The 16,710-nt window shown below is 39.1% G+C and overlaps 1 protein-coding gene across 6 annotated transcripts in view; it reads left to right on the forward strand.

The window, feature by feature from the left end:
- The window catches only part of kcnab2b (potassium voltage-gated channel, shaker-related subfamily, beta member 2 b), a 92,074-nt gene that overhangs the window by 72,162 nt on the left and 3,202 nt on the right, over nucleotides 1-16,710 (forward strand). For 3 of the 6 annotated variants that reach the window (XM_037541145.1, XM_037541141.1, XM_037541143.1), the window contains 8 exons: nucleotides 2,108-2,151; nucleotides 3,599-3,685; nucleotides 6,074-6,118; nucleotides 8,069-8,154; nucleotides 10,904-11,024; nucleotides 11,264-11,358; nucleotides 11,805-11,925; nucleotides 15,712-15,800. In XM_037541145.1, coding sequence (XP_037397042.1) covers nucleotides 2,108-2,151; nucleotides 3,599-3,685; nucleotides 6,074-6,118; nucleotides 8,069-8,154; nucleotides 10,904-11,024; nucleotides 11,264-11,358; nucleotides 11,805-11,925; nucleotides 15,712-15,800 — 688 coding nt within the window. The remainder of the gene's footprint in view (nucleotides 1-2,107; nucleotides 2,152-3,598; nucleotides 3,686-6,073; nucleotides 6,119-8,068; nucleotides 8,155-10,903; nucleotides 11,025-11,263; nucleotides 11,359-11,804; nucleotides 11,926-15,711; nucleotides 15,801-16,710) is intronic. The other 3 variants (XM_037541146.1, XM_037541142.1, XM_037541144.1) reach the window with 1 other exon arrangement.

Below are 16,710 nucleotides of genomic sequence, written 5' to 3' on the forward strand. Positions count from 1 at the left end.
ACACCGCAAGTAATTTATCCCCTTGTTGTGATGTCAGCGCTCATCAGCGTTCAGGTGTTTAAACCACTGAGGGACAGAACAGTTTTCAGTTTGTGCTTTAAATGCCACAAAACATGGAGCTGAATTTGTGAAATATTGTAATAGTGGTTTGATGTTAACAAAACATTTGCAGTTTATTTTTCGTATTTTCTTGAGAATTTACTGTAAGAAACATTACATTGCAGGAAAGTGTCCCCAAACATGAATGAGTGACAGTGTGTCTGTGTTGAGGTGGAGGTGAAGGACCTTTTATAGAACCCCTGTGCAGCCCCTCTGCAGGCAGGCAGGCGAACAGTTCTAATTGTTTCCTGAGTGTGCTGCAGGTTGATCCCCCCCCTTGGAGCTTTGCTCTTTAACTCGAGCTAAATTAAAGGTCCTTGGCCAGCACTGATGAGAGGCTGCCAGCAGACTTTGATGAGTTGACATTTCACATTTGTTGAGCCAATTTAGAAAGAAAAAGCCCAATCAGTGTATCTGTCTGGAGGATTGCATGTTACAGACATGCTATGGTTGTGTTACGACAAGTTCCTATGCATTGCACTTTCGTTTTTAAGTTCCTGCTCTTTACATTGTGGATCATTCCAGACTAATGTACTTATAATACAAGGTAAAGGCATTAATCCTATTCCATTTAAATTGTTTCATCCATAAAGACATTTATGTTTAATTACAAAGGTGCTTTGGCACAACTAGTGCTTTGACTACTTTGTAGCTTAATAATTATTTGAACATTTGCCTAGCAAGAACAATATAAAGAAATACTATTAAACCAGTAAGTAGAAAAACAGGGGTGCCACAAGTGTTGGCACGGCTGGTAATCATGAGCAAAATGAGCTGTAAATAATGTTCTTAATTTCTTGTCCTTTAGACATTTTATTTGATTTATTTTGACATTATTAAAAGTATAATAACTGATGAAAGAAAAATCTACATTTTTTTCACAAAATAAATATTTTTCTGAAATTTGTGCCACAATTGTCACCACCCATAGAAATTCTTATGAGTGAAATCTAACTACAGTATTTTTCCAGTCATAGTGAGTGATTAGGAAAACTTAACTGGTCAGTCATGACTTCCTCATTCACTGGGGAATATATATGAGATGAAACACAGGCCAAATTCTATCAGTCATTCATCATAAGATGAATATATAATAAGATGAATAAGAAAGACCAGAGAAAACAGCAATGATGTACGACAAAAGATTGTTGAGCTGCACAAATCAGGAAATGGCTCCAAGAAAATAGTAGTTGAAACAGTTGAAAATTGTCCATTGCAATGGTTGCAAACCATTTCCACTGTCAGGGCAATAATTAAGAAAGCTTCAAACAACTGGAGATGTTAAGAGCCTGCCAGAAAGAGCATATATGTCTATATTGACTATTAAGTGGATGAATGGGTCATTTTAAGAGCAAACCTTTAAAGTTTTTAAAGTTAGGCTAATAACAGGCCTTTTCATCTCTTTTAAGTCACAGTTTTGGAGGTATAGTGTTTTCTTACCACAGTGACAAAATGTCAAAAATTCCAAGACGGCTCTAATCTCTGGATCAGTGTTTGGTGCATATCTTGCCTCATCTGTGCAGATTTGTGTGTTTTCCCTGCTCCAGCAGATCTGATTCATCTCTGGAAGGGTTTAGGAATTAGCTGATGTGTGGAATCAAGTGTGAGAGCAGAGGAAACACTCAACTCTGATTTGCTGTATGCTTTAGGGTCTGGAGTGGGAGCACCCGCTCTGGGTGAATGTTTGTATATTATTTAAGCACATAAATTTGATTTGCCATCAAGGTACATTTTTCTGCTTGTTGTTAATGTGTTCATCACCCTGTTAGGATTTTTTTTAGGTATGCACAGCATCCCTCATAGCAGTGCCAACAGATCATTGATAAAAAACACCATGTCAGAATCTGTTTAATCTTCGGATTTCACCCGTATTTAGCGCTGTCGGGATTAATTATCCAGTGTTCCGGAGAAGTGAACACACTTTAGAACTGCACAACTAGTTAAACATGCAAATTGCAGCGAGGACATCTTTACTGACATCAGTGTTTGTCTGTTGTATGTTTTTCAGAGCAGAAACAGAAAGAGGCTTGTCCAGAAAACATATAATAGAAGGTAAGTCACATAAATGGCATATGAGTAGCTGCATGGTCAGACTTTTACTCAGTAAAGCAGCTGTCAGTTATATTAGGTGCTAAAGTCTAAAACTGCTACCATATTTTAGGGCAAAACTAAATCACATACTTTTGTTCAGGTCAGTAGCTCCCTGATAATAGCAGCTTCAATTAAACAGGACTAGAGCCGACCTGAACATCATTTTACAGGCTTTTGAGTTCTTTTTGATAGCTCGGAACGAGTACTCGAATACCTGCTTATAAAAATGAAAAGTTTTTAGATGCCTGTCTGGAACAGATGAGTTATGAGTTTCAGTTCATACCGGCTGCACTAGACATGCGTTTTACATCTATTGAAACACTGTCCTAGGTTTAAGGTCATTCTTTTTTTTTCTTTCTTTTTTTTCTGTTCATTGTATTTAACTCTTTTGCTAGCTTTTGACAGTTAGTAGCTCCTAACTGACAACAGAAACAGCTCAAACTCAAACCTGTGATTAGTTGATGTCATGATTCTGTCAGGCCTACTTTTTTATTTATTTATGTATAATTTCCAGGTCCGGTTAAATCACACACTCCAGACTTTCTAAACCACATTTAAAATATGAATTCAGTAAAATGGGCTCTTGTTGGTGTGGTAGTGTGTAGAGGTCACTGTTCTCTGATACAGCAATAAAAACTTGTGACTGCTGTCGTTACAGTGAACAGATCTACAGTTTGTGCTGTTTTAAATTTGCTATAAAACTCTTTAATTAGAAAAGAGAAGGAGAAAAAGAAGCAGAGCAGAGCCAGATGCAGTGTGAGTTGAACACTCTACTACATGATTCATCAAACATGCTTCAAATTTTGCACTGAGCAGTTTTACTGTCATCCAATAATTTGAAGTGCCACCACACATCTTTGTGGTGCCACTTTAAATGATCTTTTGCTCTTTTAGCTTCAGTGGCCATGAGGAAAGTGGGGCAGATTGTGCTCTGAGGCGAGGTGATGTCTGGCCTAAATTTTTAATGCAGTTGCTTTGAACATTTTCCATATATTAGCAATAGCTAAATAGTAAAGGCTTTCGCTGATTACATTTGTTAGACTGGAATTTTTATGATTTAAAAAAGAGAACATTTCTGAATACTTGAATATAGAAACGAATACCAACTGCTGTAAATCTTTTCTGTGCTAATGAAGAGAGATGTGAGATGAAGTGATTCTTTATTTGAAAGCATTGCACGTCAGTCTGCATGAGTGCTTTTCAGACATTGCTGTAAGAGTGCTCGGTCCATCACGATGGTATTTAATTCCTAGACCTTAAGGAGTGTCATACCATGCATTTGTTAGACTGCTGTAAACTTAAACATGTACAGACACTTCAGCATTGATACTGCAGCTGGGAAAAGTATGAATAAAGATTACAACACTGCAAATAAAAAATAAAATGTTGTGTTTTCTTGGTTTTATAGGTCTGAGAGCATCTTTGGAGAGACTGCAGTTAGAGTATGTTGATGTAGTGTTTGCTAACAGACCAGACCCCAACACACCAATGGAAGGTAAGGATGCAGAGGATTGCTGTGCGGTCCTGCTTGGCTAGTACTGTGCCCGTGCTAAGAGTGCTGCCTCTGTAACGGCTTACTTAGGCTCTTCACAAACCAGGCTGCTTTTCACTGTGCCGTTACTAGACTGTATGCCAAACCAGCCACCCAGCCTTTTTATATGTGTGTGCTCCTCACACTGAGTCAGAGCTGAAGATCTCATCATTAGTCTTAACATAGACCACTGCACTCCGGGTCTAAGCCCCATTTCTCTGTGGCCAGAATTAATAGGGTTTTCGAAAAAGTCGGGGGGGGGGGGGGGGGGGGGGGGTATTTTGATAGCCTAAAACCCATGTTAAAACTATGAGGCTGAATTTAGCTGCTTTTTTTGCAGCTTCTTGTTTAAATGTTCCCTTACCACCTTAAGTAGTGCAGCACCTGTGACTAACCATCACAAACATTAGCAAACAAGACAAAATACTGACCTGTCGGTTCTGATAAACAGCAAAATAAGTTAATGTCGCTCAGCTGTTAAGCAGAAATATAACTAGAAATATCCTCATATCATGCCTTTCAACCCTCCATGAAGCTGAAGTCAGCTTCTTTTCGTTGGCTGTTTGTTCAAATTTTCCCGTTCGGGAAAAGTCGAACAAAATCTGGCGAATGTCCTGAGAAAATGACCTCAGTAAAATATTACTGGCATTAAAATAATAATGAGGATATCCTGAGAGCCTAAATCAGTTTATCAGCGGTGAGCAGTGATATTAAGCTGAGTCTCTACTGGATCAGCCTGAATGCAGCTACATTTGTAGACCACTTCAAATCAAGCTAAAAGGAGAGATCTGTCGTGTTTCAGTGAGCATCAGATGAAGAACAGAGAACTGCAGGGAAACCTGCTGATTTTGTTCAGACTTCTTCTCATCTGCCCTCAGTCTGAATCGTTCGCTGCCGAAACCTGCCAGTCAAATGACATGAATTCAGTGCGCAGTACTTTTAGCTCACATGTAGCAATATTCATATTTCAACTCTTTAACGACCTTGTAATTCGGAGGATCCAGTGATATTCGAGAGAATGTTCACAGGACAAAATGTGTCGGGTTCTGAACATTTGTATTTACCACAGGCGACTTTTCAAAAACTCTATTCATTCTGCCCGTAGAGAAATGGGGCATACTCGGAGTTCCTAATATGGGCATAACAACATGGCGCCGACTACAAAATGACAACATGACTGCAGAGGTCTATTCTGTAAATCAGTATGTTAATGATTAAACAAAAGTAACATGCTATCTATTAGTCTTTCGAATGACTTATTGGACTGAATTCAAAGGCAGTTATCATTTATACATTTAGTTAGTTGCACAAGGAAAACAAAGCCTGTCTGATGTTGGGCTGCATTTTCATGCTCTAGTGCTGTTAGTGACAGTGAATTAGTGTTTGTGGCCAAAACTAGGATATATAATCTTCTGGGTTTCCAGTCTTTGGCATGTTTATAAAATTTTAGCAAATGTTTGGCATGTTTACTAGAGATGGACTGATCAGTGTTTATGGGGCCAATACTGAACGCTGATGCTAATTGAGGGCAGGGCTGGACTGTTAAGACCTATTTACATATAGTATGAGTTTTTTTGGACAAAAAAAAAAATTGATGGTATTTCAGCGTAGTGGGACCTTCACATCAAGTCCGAAGCGTTTTTCTGTCTATATAGTCCAAAACATTTTTTGTTCTAAGCACAGCAACTAAATGGTGCACACACTGGGTATATCCTATTCTATAAAAAGACAACAACATGGGGAGTCCCACTGCCCCTTACAGGAGGAGACTGTGTAAATCGGCCTTTAGTCAGAAGTCAAAAGGTCTGTATTTCCATCTAGTATTTGAACAAGGAACTGGAGGGTCCTGTGATCCTTAAATACGGCTCATGTGTTTTCCAGCACTGATCAGCTCTCAGGATCGGCAAAGTTAGAGAAATATTGGCTGATCAGAGATTGCATGGCTGAAAATGGACCGATACTGATACATCATTCCAGCCAATCGACCGTTCCATCTCTGATGTTTACAGTGCTACAGCTTGACAGATCAGTGTATTTTCAGATTCTTCTTTAGCTGACTCATTTTTGAGGGAGATCATTTCAAGCTTGTTTAAAGAGATCAGTAACACTGTAGAAGGAAAACTGCACTTTAAAAATGCTGCTCTGGACATGTCATGTCTTGTGTACAATTGACACATAGCAGGATGGTTTGATGGCAGGGGCTGATGCTGCTGTGGGAGGTCCTTTAGAAATGACTGTGTGAACCCAAAGAAAGCTGCTCTGATACAGATCTGCTGCTTTTCCTCAAAAGTTCATTCCATTCTTAAGTTTATCGAATTCTTTCACAATCCTTTGTTTGTTTTTTATCACCAGGAGATCCATTTAACACCTCAAAATCAAGAACATTCATCATAGAAGGTACACAGTACCCTCAGTGAGAGTTCTGACCTCCCGTCTCCAAAAGCATTTTATGGCAATGAATTGTGACCTTTTTGCCCTGTTTTTTCCTGGTGTGAGAATCCTGACCATGTCCATAAAATGCTGACTTTCTCCAGAAATACCTTAGAAACTGGTCTGCTTTAGAATGACTGATTTGTTTGGTTCTCCTATACATCTTGCAAAGGGAACTGGGAGAAGGTCATTGCATCTTACTGATTCTTGTATCCATGCATATCATTTTAATTTCAATTTGAATATTTAAATTTCCGCTCATTTGTTTTTCCATTGACATTTGCCTTTGAAGTTCAGTTGGTTTTTTCCATTGGAACATATACCCAATTGACATCTTCCCATATGGGTGCTGGCTTCTCTCCCTCCCCGGTCTATCTATCTCTCGCTCTGTCCGTCTCTCTCCCTCTGTCTGTTAGTGATGTATTAAAACACTTAAGAAGTCACACACACTAGCATTACTGTGTTACTTGTTCAATTCGACATGCATCTGCTACCATTTCTTAGGTCTGCCTCGGTTAACACACTTTTTGCAAGATGATTGATGATGGTGTAATGGTGGCGATGCCAAGGTCTGCTTGCTTTCATGCATGTTCGTTTACATTCCTTAGCCTTTATTGAATATGCTTTTTAACCTTTGCATGTGTGAGTGAGCATCTTTTGCAGGTATTCACACATTTTGCCAGAGCAGGACTCTACAAAGGCTATAGGAAGCTGCACTGACAGTAATTATAGACCTATATGAATCTCACTCAAGGAATTCTGAAATCTGCTTTTCACTTCTGTTTTGAAGTCTATTTACATAGCATGAGCATTTCAGAAGATATAAATCGCTATGTGTGGTTAAGCTTGTGAGCCAGACAGCCTTTTGGCCTTTTTTTCCTTTTAGATTTCAGTCAAAAATGGCCTCAATCCTAAATTATTTAAATATTAAAAAAGGAATTTTATAGGAATTAAAGTAATATATACAGTATATGGGTTATGTTTTATTATTTATTGTGAGTAAATGATTTTTGAGCATTATTATCAAGACATTTATGACAATTTATGTGACAGTTTTTCACATTTTATGAACATTTTCCTGACCAGATAAATTCACATTACCACAATAAACAAAATGGTCTGAAATTTTAAAAGCAAACCATTTAAAAATATCAAATCTTACTATGAAGAGTCAGTTTCCTCAGCATCTTTATCATCATGTTACTGGTATGTGTTTTATAAACTATAATCAAATTGCAGTTATGAGAATTCAATTCATTTTCAATGGTTAAACCTCATTAAATTGATCAGACTCATTGATAAATTGTGTTTTTTTTTTTTTTACCATAGCGGTAGCTTGATCTCATGTGGATTACCTGTACATGCATGCCTCCTTTTATTCTTCTATACAGTGTAGCTACAGGTGCTTTAGGCAGAGTCTCTATAGATACACATAGATGTTCTATGAGTAAAGTAGTCATTACTTAATATAAGTCCAGCCATGTAACCGTGAAAATCTCTCTTTCTGTAAATGTGAGTAAAATGCTGAATTTTGGAGCTGTCATGTTGTGTGAAGTGTAACACAGAATTGTTTTTTACTTGCTGCAACACTTTGACCCCTGCAGTATGTGCCTAAAAACCTTCAGGCTAATGTCAATGATTTGTCACATTGAATAAATACAGCATTACTTTTTGTACTGAAGGCATTTCTCAGACCGCTACTGCTTTTCCTTTCCTCTTCCATCTACTTTCTGCAGTTTTGTTGTTTAGTAAGCTTTGTGTTGTTTTTAGTTTGAACTTCCTTTCTTCCCCTCAGCCTCTGCTTGGTTATGCTCTGTTTCTCTCCTTCCCAGCAGCCTTTGCCTTTTGTGTATTCGTCTTATGGTTGAAGTGTGTGTTGTGACCAGCTCTAATTGCTTGGTTTGTTTTTATTGGCAGAGACAGTGAGAGCCATGACCCACGTCATTAACCAAGGCATGGCCATGTACTGGGGGACATCTCGCTGGAGCCCCATGGAGATCATGGTGAGTTTAGGGGTCTATGGGACCATCCATTTTTAATCACCCGATTACTCTTTCAACTGCAGGGCTCTATATGTGGGCCCGCACTTTAGCTCTTCACTCTTAGAACTGTGTAAACACTGAATAATACTGAATAATTTATAATAGTGACAAGAGATGTTAGTAATTAACAAAGTAACTGTTAACTGAAAACAAATATTTCACCAATACATTTGGTTAAAAAGTTAATTTAATTTCCAATACACAGTTGATATTAGAATTGATGAGTTTTTCATTGAACTTGAGGGCTGTTTTTGAATTGTATACATGAGGGCAGCTTATTCTGGTAGCCATTCTTTTTTGTAATTAAAGTTTTTTATTTAAACACAGTAAACAATAGCTCATATACTACATCATATAGAAAACAGAAGAAAGAAGGCCAGTTATAAAAAAAAAAAAAAAAAAAAAAAAGATACAAACATCTCCTAATTCTTGTCTCATAATCATCCTGTTAGTCAGAAGTGAGATATTCCATAAAATATTCCCAAATTCCCAGTTCCACCGGCCCTTTGCCCCTTATTCTGGCTAACATAACCTCATACGATGTGGTCTCGCTCATTAGGATTTTCCATTCTTGGAGTGTTGGACATGTGGGTGATTTCCAGTGTCTTAATATGACTCTGGCGGCTGTGGTTATCCCCACCATCAGAACTGGACATGCCCTTTTTGTTAGAGTTGGGGTTTCTGTTTTATCTCCCAAAAGACATAAACGGGGAGACACTGGCAGGGCTACTCCTGCCCATGTCTCCAAAAATTTCAGCACACTGTGCCAGAATGGTTCAACCAAGGGGCATTCCCATATAAGATGCAAAAAGGTTCCCATTTCTTTTTTACACTTCCAACATGAACTACTATTTATTAGTCCTATTTTGAAGAGCCTACAAGGTGTCCAGTAATACCGGTGCAGAATTTTATATTGGATAAATTTCCCTCTAACTTCTCTGACATATTTACCATTTTGTGCTATGATTTGACCCCAGGCATCCTCATTAATTTCACACTTAAGATCTCTCTGCCAAATTATTCTTAAATGATAACTTACGTTGCTAATTAAATAAATTGAGTTTTTATAAAATATTGATGCCTTATGATTAAAAGGGTTATCTAGAAAGTCAACAATTGGATTGGCTAGTCTCTCTGACTGAAACCTTTTAATTATGCAATGTCTAATTTGTAAATATTTCCAGAAATCTTCTTTTTCTTGCAGCTCGTACTGTTTGGCAAGTTCAGTAAATGACATGAATGTCCCTTCTTTATAGAGATCATTTACCGTGTGTATACCCTTGTCCAACCATCTTTTCCAAAACACTTTCTGCTTCCCAATCTTCACATCTGGGTTAAGCCAGAGTGAAGCATAAGATTGTTTGTAATGTGAAATCTTATGCAATTTATGAACCTTTGCCCAGACCTCTTGAGAATGCTTAGTGATTGGGTTTACGTCTTTCCCTTTACTTTTTGAATGTTGGGATAGCACATTAATTGGATGGAATGGTGCTGCCAGGTTTTTCTCTATACTAGCCCACACTAAACCAGACACCGTTCCCCTCCAGTGGTTGATTATCTTAGCCATCTCAAATGACAAACTATACAGCCTAACATCTGGAAGACCAAGTCCTCCCTTCTCTTTGGGTGCACACATTTTACTCCATTTAAATCTGGGCTTCCTCCCTGCCCATAGAAATTCTCTGATTATATTTTCATATTGTTTAAAAATGTGATCAGGTTTACTAAGTGGCAACATCATAGATATATAGTTAAATTGTGGTGCTATTACCATTTTAATAACATTTATCTTCCCCCAAAGACTCAGGTTTAGCTTTCCCCATTTACCCAAATTTGTTTTAATGTTTTGAAGGAGAGGCTCAAAGTTCAGTGTTGCCATTTCACCTAGCTCTGAGGTTAATTTAATGCCCAGATAAATCATGCCTTTAGGAATCCATCTAAAATTATACTGTTTTATTACTTGTGGGTGACAATGCCTAGATATAGGCATTGCCTCTGATTTGGTCCAATTAATTTGGTAGCCAGACAGCTTAGAATATGTATCAATAGTCTGGTAGCCATTCTTAGTGAGGCACAACTCTTTTTTGAGTAGCTACAGATCAGTGTTATGATTAAAATCTTTTACCAAGTGGCATCCCCAACACCCAGACATGCTGGAGTTGAAGACTGCCCTCTGCTCATCTGGATATGTTGGTATTTCTCACCAAAATGACTGGTATATTTAGCAGCATTTTTTATTCAATAAAGCATAAAGCCTTGTTATAAAACAATGTATGTATTACAACTTGTTGATTTAGATGGAAGATTTTAGGTTTGTCAGTTAATGATTAATCAATGACTAATAAAAGGCCTGTTATCCATCAAAAGAATTTGTATCCATCAAAAAAGTTGTAACATTAACTTAAAAAGAGCCTGCACTTTAAGGATCAAGTATATCATAAGAAGACTTTACATTTTATTCCAGATAGTTTTGGACCATTTCCATTGGTCCTTCTGTCATGCATTTTACACACATTGTAAACGGCAGCTGGCATTTCCAAATGGTGCTAAAAATGAAAAAGAGTTATGAAATTGCTTTTAGTTAGTTAAAGTATTTGCAGCTTGTGATAAAAATAGAAGATGCACCCTCTGCCTCTTCACAGGACATGCCCTGAGATGCCTGTCCACAAAAAACAGGGCTCCCACTGTCTCTGATGTGTGTATTCCTCAGGAGGCTTACTCAGTGGCCCGGCAGTTTAACCTGATCCCCCCCATCTGCGAGCAGGCCGAGTACCACATGTTCCAGAGAGAGAAAGTGGAGGTGCAGCTGCCCGAACTGTTCCACAAGATAGGTATGTGTGTGTGTGTGTGTGTGTGTGTGTGTTAGGGGTTGCACAACTATCAATTTTTGCTTACTAAAATTAAGGATAGAGTTAGAAGGTTCTGTTTACATAGGGGTAGATGCCTAATACATAAAAGGCATATGAATAACCTCAGGCCCTGACAAGATGTAAAAACAACAATGTGTGTGTTTATTTCTAACAAGAAGAGAGCTTAGTTCAAAAGCTGATGTCCATCTGTTTGTCTACAGGCGTGGGTGCCATGACATGGTCCCCTCTTGCCTGCGGGATCATCTCAGGGAAGTACGACAGTGGAGTGCCCCCTTACTCACGTGCCTCTCTGAAGGTATCCACTCAGCCATGTGTGAAATGACTGCCCTGTCTCTGTCGCTGACACCCACTGTTTTCCCCTGTGTTTGTACTGATGTCTTCTTGCTAATGCCTGTTTCCTTCTTGTCTTCCACAGCTCTGAGTGTGTGTTTATGAACTGATGACATCAAGGCCTTGATAAAATCTCCATTTTATTTGTATTGTTTATGTTCTTTAAGTGGAATGACTGAGATATTGTTTTTCTTATATTAGACACACACCTTTCGCTCTCTCTTTGTGATGTAGCGTGCCCTTGTGTCATACCATGTATAGTTCTGTGCACTTTGCTTTCAGAAGCGCCGATTCCACTCTGCTAACTGTTTTGCTATTTGCATTAAGTCTTGGCACCCATTTAAGCCCCTCTAGGGTCTCTGTGCACTCAGGGAAACCTTTCTCAGCAGATGTGCTGTGTGTTTGGAACAGGGTTACCAGTGGTTGAAGGACAAGATCCTGAGTGAGGAAGGCCGGCGTCAGCAGGCGAAGCTGAAAGAGCTGCAGGCTATCGCGGAGCGGCTGGGCTGCACACTGCCCCAGCTGGCTATCGGTAATGCTGCCCCAGCTCTGCTGCTCTCTCTCTTTCTGTCTGTCTGTCTGTCTGCCTGCCTGGAGCTCAGGGCAGGCTGTGTCCGCCTCCCTTCTGTTTGTCGTCTACTTCTTGTTGTCTGTCTGGTGTTGTACTTGATGTTGTTTTGGTGTTGGTGTTGGTCTTGCTTGAGAGAACTGCTAGGATGTGTTGAAGCCTTTATTTTAGACCTGGAATGGTACCACTATACCACTGTACTAGGTATGGTACTACTATAACATTGTACTAGTATGCTACCACTATTCCACTATACTGTGTGTGGTACTATCATACCACTGTACTTGCTATACCACTGTACTGGATATGGTACAACTATACCACTGTACTGGGTACAGTACCACTATACCACTGTACCGCTACACCATTGTACTGAGTATGGTACTACAATAACACTGTACTTGCTATGTCACTGTACTGGGAGTTGTACCACTGCACTGACTGTGTATGCTACCACTATGCTGGGTACAGTGCCAGTATACCACAGTTCTGGTATGCTACCACTACACCACTGTACTGGGTACAGTACTACTGTATCACAGTTCTGGTATGCTACCAGTATACCACTGTACTGGGTACAGAACCACTGTACTGGTTATAGTACCATTATACCTCTGTACTGGGTATTATACCATCATACTAGTTTGCAGGTTATGGTACCACTATACCACTGTTCTTGCTATGATTCTTCTATACCACTGTGCTGGGTACAGTAGCATTATACCACAGTTCTAGTATGCTACCACTACACCACTGTATTGGTTACAGTACCACAATAGCACTGTATTGGGTATAGTATCACTATACCACTGTATTGGGTATAGTACTTCTATACCACTGTACTGAGTATGGTAACAATATACCACTGTACTGGGTACAGTAGCATTATACCACAGTTCTAGTATGCTACCACTACACCACTGTATTGGTTACAGTACCACAATAGCACTGTATTGGGTATAGTACTTCTATACCACTGTACTGAGTATGGTAACAATATACCACTGTACTGGGTACAGTAGCATTATACCACAGTTCTAGTATGCTACCACTACACCACTGTATTGGTTACAGTACCACAATAGCACTGTATTGGGTATAGTATCACTATACCACTGTATTGGGTATAGTACTTCTATACCACTGTACTGAGTATGGTAACAATAGACCACTGAGCTGGCTACAGTACCATTATATTACTGTATTGTGTGTGGTACCACTATACCAGTGTATTGGGTATTTTACCACTATACCACTGTAGTGGGTATGTTGCCATTATACCAATATAATTACAACTCCCAATTCATGTAAGTGAGGGATTTCAGTTCATGGTGGGTGATTTCTGTCTTTGTTTCCTAGCTCTGGATACTAATATACTACTGTACTACTATACTGGCTATAGAACCACTGTACTGGTTATTGTAGCAATTAGGGCTGTGCAATATAGACATAAAATACAATGTTCATTAAAGCTTTTAGGTACCCCAGTGATGATATGAGAAGCAATAAGTAGTTAATAGTACACAATTACAAAATCACCATTCACCACTGTGAAAAATAAAAATAATGAAATAGCGCATTTTGCATTTTACACACAACACTAGAAGTGAGAGTATTCATCACATTTGAAGCATTTTTACAGACATACACTGTGAATGTGTGCTAATGTGTGCGATTATACCACTGTGCTGACTTTGGTACCACTATACAAGTCAAGTGAAATACATCAAATCCACAAATCTACATTTCCGTTTGTGCTCATAAGAACATAAGCAGGGAGAGGTTACGTTAGTGTAAAGTTTAGAGGGTCCAAGTGACATGGATTTGATGACAGCATTTATGCAGACATCACATTTATATGGTGATTTAAGATTTATTTAATAGCTTTTTGCCTGTGAACCGTATCCTCCAGAAATAGTTCTGTGGTGATCTTTCCCATTTCACATCACATAATTTGATGGTTATCTGTAATGAGACTTTGACTCTGTTGCTGCAAATGGCTGTTACTTATACATCGTACTGTTTCATATGAAGTGCTATGGGCTATTCATGTGTCAGAAGGTCAGAGTAAGTGCCACTGTTCATTTAGTAAATCAAGTTAGCGTGGGGGGCTATACAGTACATGATGCAGTCGCACAGGCCACTGCACTGAACATTAAGTAGGACACTGGAGTTTGCGAGTTTGCCATATATTTAACATGTCAGTCCCCGTGGCTGTTTTAAGCGAAAGATGCCTCTGAACATGGCGAGCACCCTGCAGTGTGTGAAAGTGCTATTTTCAGAACTGCTGCCACCTCATCTACACCACCAATTGCTCACTGTAGGTGGCTTTTTAATGGTTACGCCACAGATCAACCTCAACATTATCTCAGAGTGACAAACTGTGAAGAAACACGCTTGGATATTTCTGCAGCAATGTTATAAAAAAAGTTAGTTGCCTTTTCTAGATATGTGGCCTCTATTTAGTGTTAAAATAACAGCAAGCCTCCAAAATACACTACCATCTGGCTATGAACTGGACAGAGCTAAAAAGGAATCAGTCTGTTATTTGTATAGCTTGAATGTACTTGCTCTCAGAAGTGACTTGTGTGTGATAGAGTACTGCCCACACACACTAAACCCACCCACATTCATCTTTTTCAGTTATCTTCCGCTAGTTTCCTCTGTAGCTTTACATAAGAATATAGTTGTTTAAGTGCTGCAGTAGAAACATTGCATAACGTCTTGGCTCACACTCAGGAATATGCATCTACAAGCACGACATGTGCTCATCAAGTCTCTGTGCTGTTAGCACTGCAGATAAAAGTGGTCCAAATCCCAACTACTACAAAAATATTTTGTTTGGCTATTACATCATATTACATTATCCTTTTTGGTTTTTATCATCAGTCTGAACCGATGTGCATGCGGTAACGAACACTGACCCACCTGGCCTGCTCAAACAACAAACACAGCTGTCCTCAACCTTTCCTTCAAACTCAGACTCCTTTCACACAACATCAGAATGAGCTGTGTAAACTGCTAATGTCAGTTCAAACTTGAAGATGCTTAAAGGAGTGAAAAATGAGGACTTTCTGTGCTTGCTTTAGTTGTAGGAGCTGATCAGAAAGAAAAAGATCTGCTTCTTTCCATCACGTACCTTGAAACAGAATGTTAGCAATGAGATGCGAACAGTGCCAGAAACGGTGATTATATACTCTGGATAAACCACTTGGTTTGTGAGCGGCTCCTTTGCTTCTCCCTGATTTTGAATAGCTGTCAGATTTCTCTGGTTAGAAAGTGTTGCGCTTGTTTGTTTACACTGCGCACTTGTCTTGCCTGTCCTCCAAAGCAGAATACATGAATAGTAACTGTGGTTGTGTTTCAGGGGTGTTGCTGTAAGAGGTCAGTTCCTGTACACGCTATATATGAAGATATATTGAGTTGGAATGACATAAAAGTTGCATTCATTCTGAATCGTTCTGTAATTTCAGTACCACGTAAGCGTGTTTTACTGTTTACAGTGTCAAACAAAAACAAATGTGTCGCATATGAAGGAAAAAAAAACATATTTGGGTTCATTTAAGCTGCAGAAGCCTAAGTATCTGAAAATGCCTGACTTACAACATTTAGTTCCTTAAACATCACTGCACACGTCAGCTAACAAACCAGAAGCATTTTATTAGACATCTGCTGAGGGAGTGTGGAGATGATGCTGACTGCTTTCTTTGCTGTGCTTTGCTGCGTTGTGGTGTGTGTGTCTCTTCCCAGCGTGGTGTCTAAGGAATGAGGGTGTGAGCTCCGTGCTGCTGGGAGCATCCAGCACCGACCAGCTGATGGAGAATATCGGAGCCATACAGGTGAGTCACTGGCCCAAGCACAAGTCCTTGGTTGGTTCATTTTCCTGAGCTGTATGAATGTGTGTGTATGTGTATATACACACACACACACATTGTTTACTGAAATATGAGAATTGGTGACCTAATTAACAAAAGTCAAGGTTCAGAAAAGCCACTGAATCACATTAAGACCATGTCTGATTATGAATGTAAAGGGATATTACAGCACTGAATGTTATTTTGGGATTTTCATCATGTCGTCCCTCGAGAGAGCCACAAATGAAATGTAATAATGTTATGCAAAGAAAAGGCTTAGTGAACAGAAATGGAATTGTAGGATTTCCAGAAGTGGAAATCCTACAACTATATCAGTCTCACAGAGTATGATAACTAGTGTAGATGCTCATGTACAGAGCTTTTCCAGTTTGTTTCTTCAATTTGACTCACCAGCTGAAAAAAAACATCCAGCTTCCACTGAAGTTACACGTGTAAAGTGATCTAAAGGCAGTAGAGATGTTTCACTCCACTTATTTCTCCTTGTGTTAGCTTTTTAGCTCAGTATTTTCAATTGAAGACCAAGGTTTGTTTTAAGGCTAAAGCTACAGATCTTTGTGTACTGCAATGTGTGCCCCTTGAGCATTTCAAGTATATATAAATATATATTATATATATAATATATATAAAATTCCATTGCACTAGGGGGCGCTGCAGAAAAGAGGCTCCTTAACCTAAATATAAACAAAATTTAGGCTGTGGTGTGGAATAAGCTCCATTAGCCTTTTAGCTCCCGTGCAAAACTAAAGAAGCAGACTTCGGGCATGAAGGATGTTTTAGCTGGTCAGCTACATTTGGGGTAAGGAGAAAATTGTGTAAAGTAGTTTTTTGCCCAAGCATCACGCTCTAATCATGCTTTGGTCCATGCAGTATTCAT

Source organism: Pygocentrus nattereri, chromosome 9, assembly GCF_015220715.1.
Source record: "Pygocentrus nattereri isolate fPygNat1 chromosome 9, fPygNat1.pri, whole genome shotgun sequence".
NCBI classification, from domain to species: domain Eukaryota; kingdom Metazoa; phylum Chordata; class Actinopteri; order Characiformes; family Serrasalmidae; genus Pygocentrus; species Pygocentrus nattereri.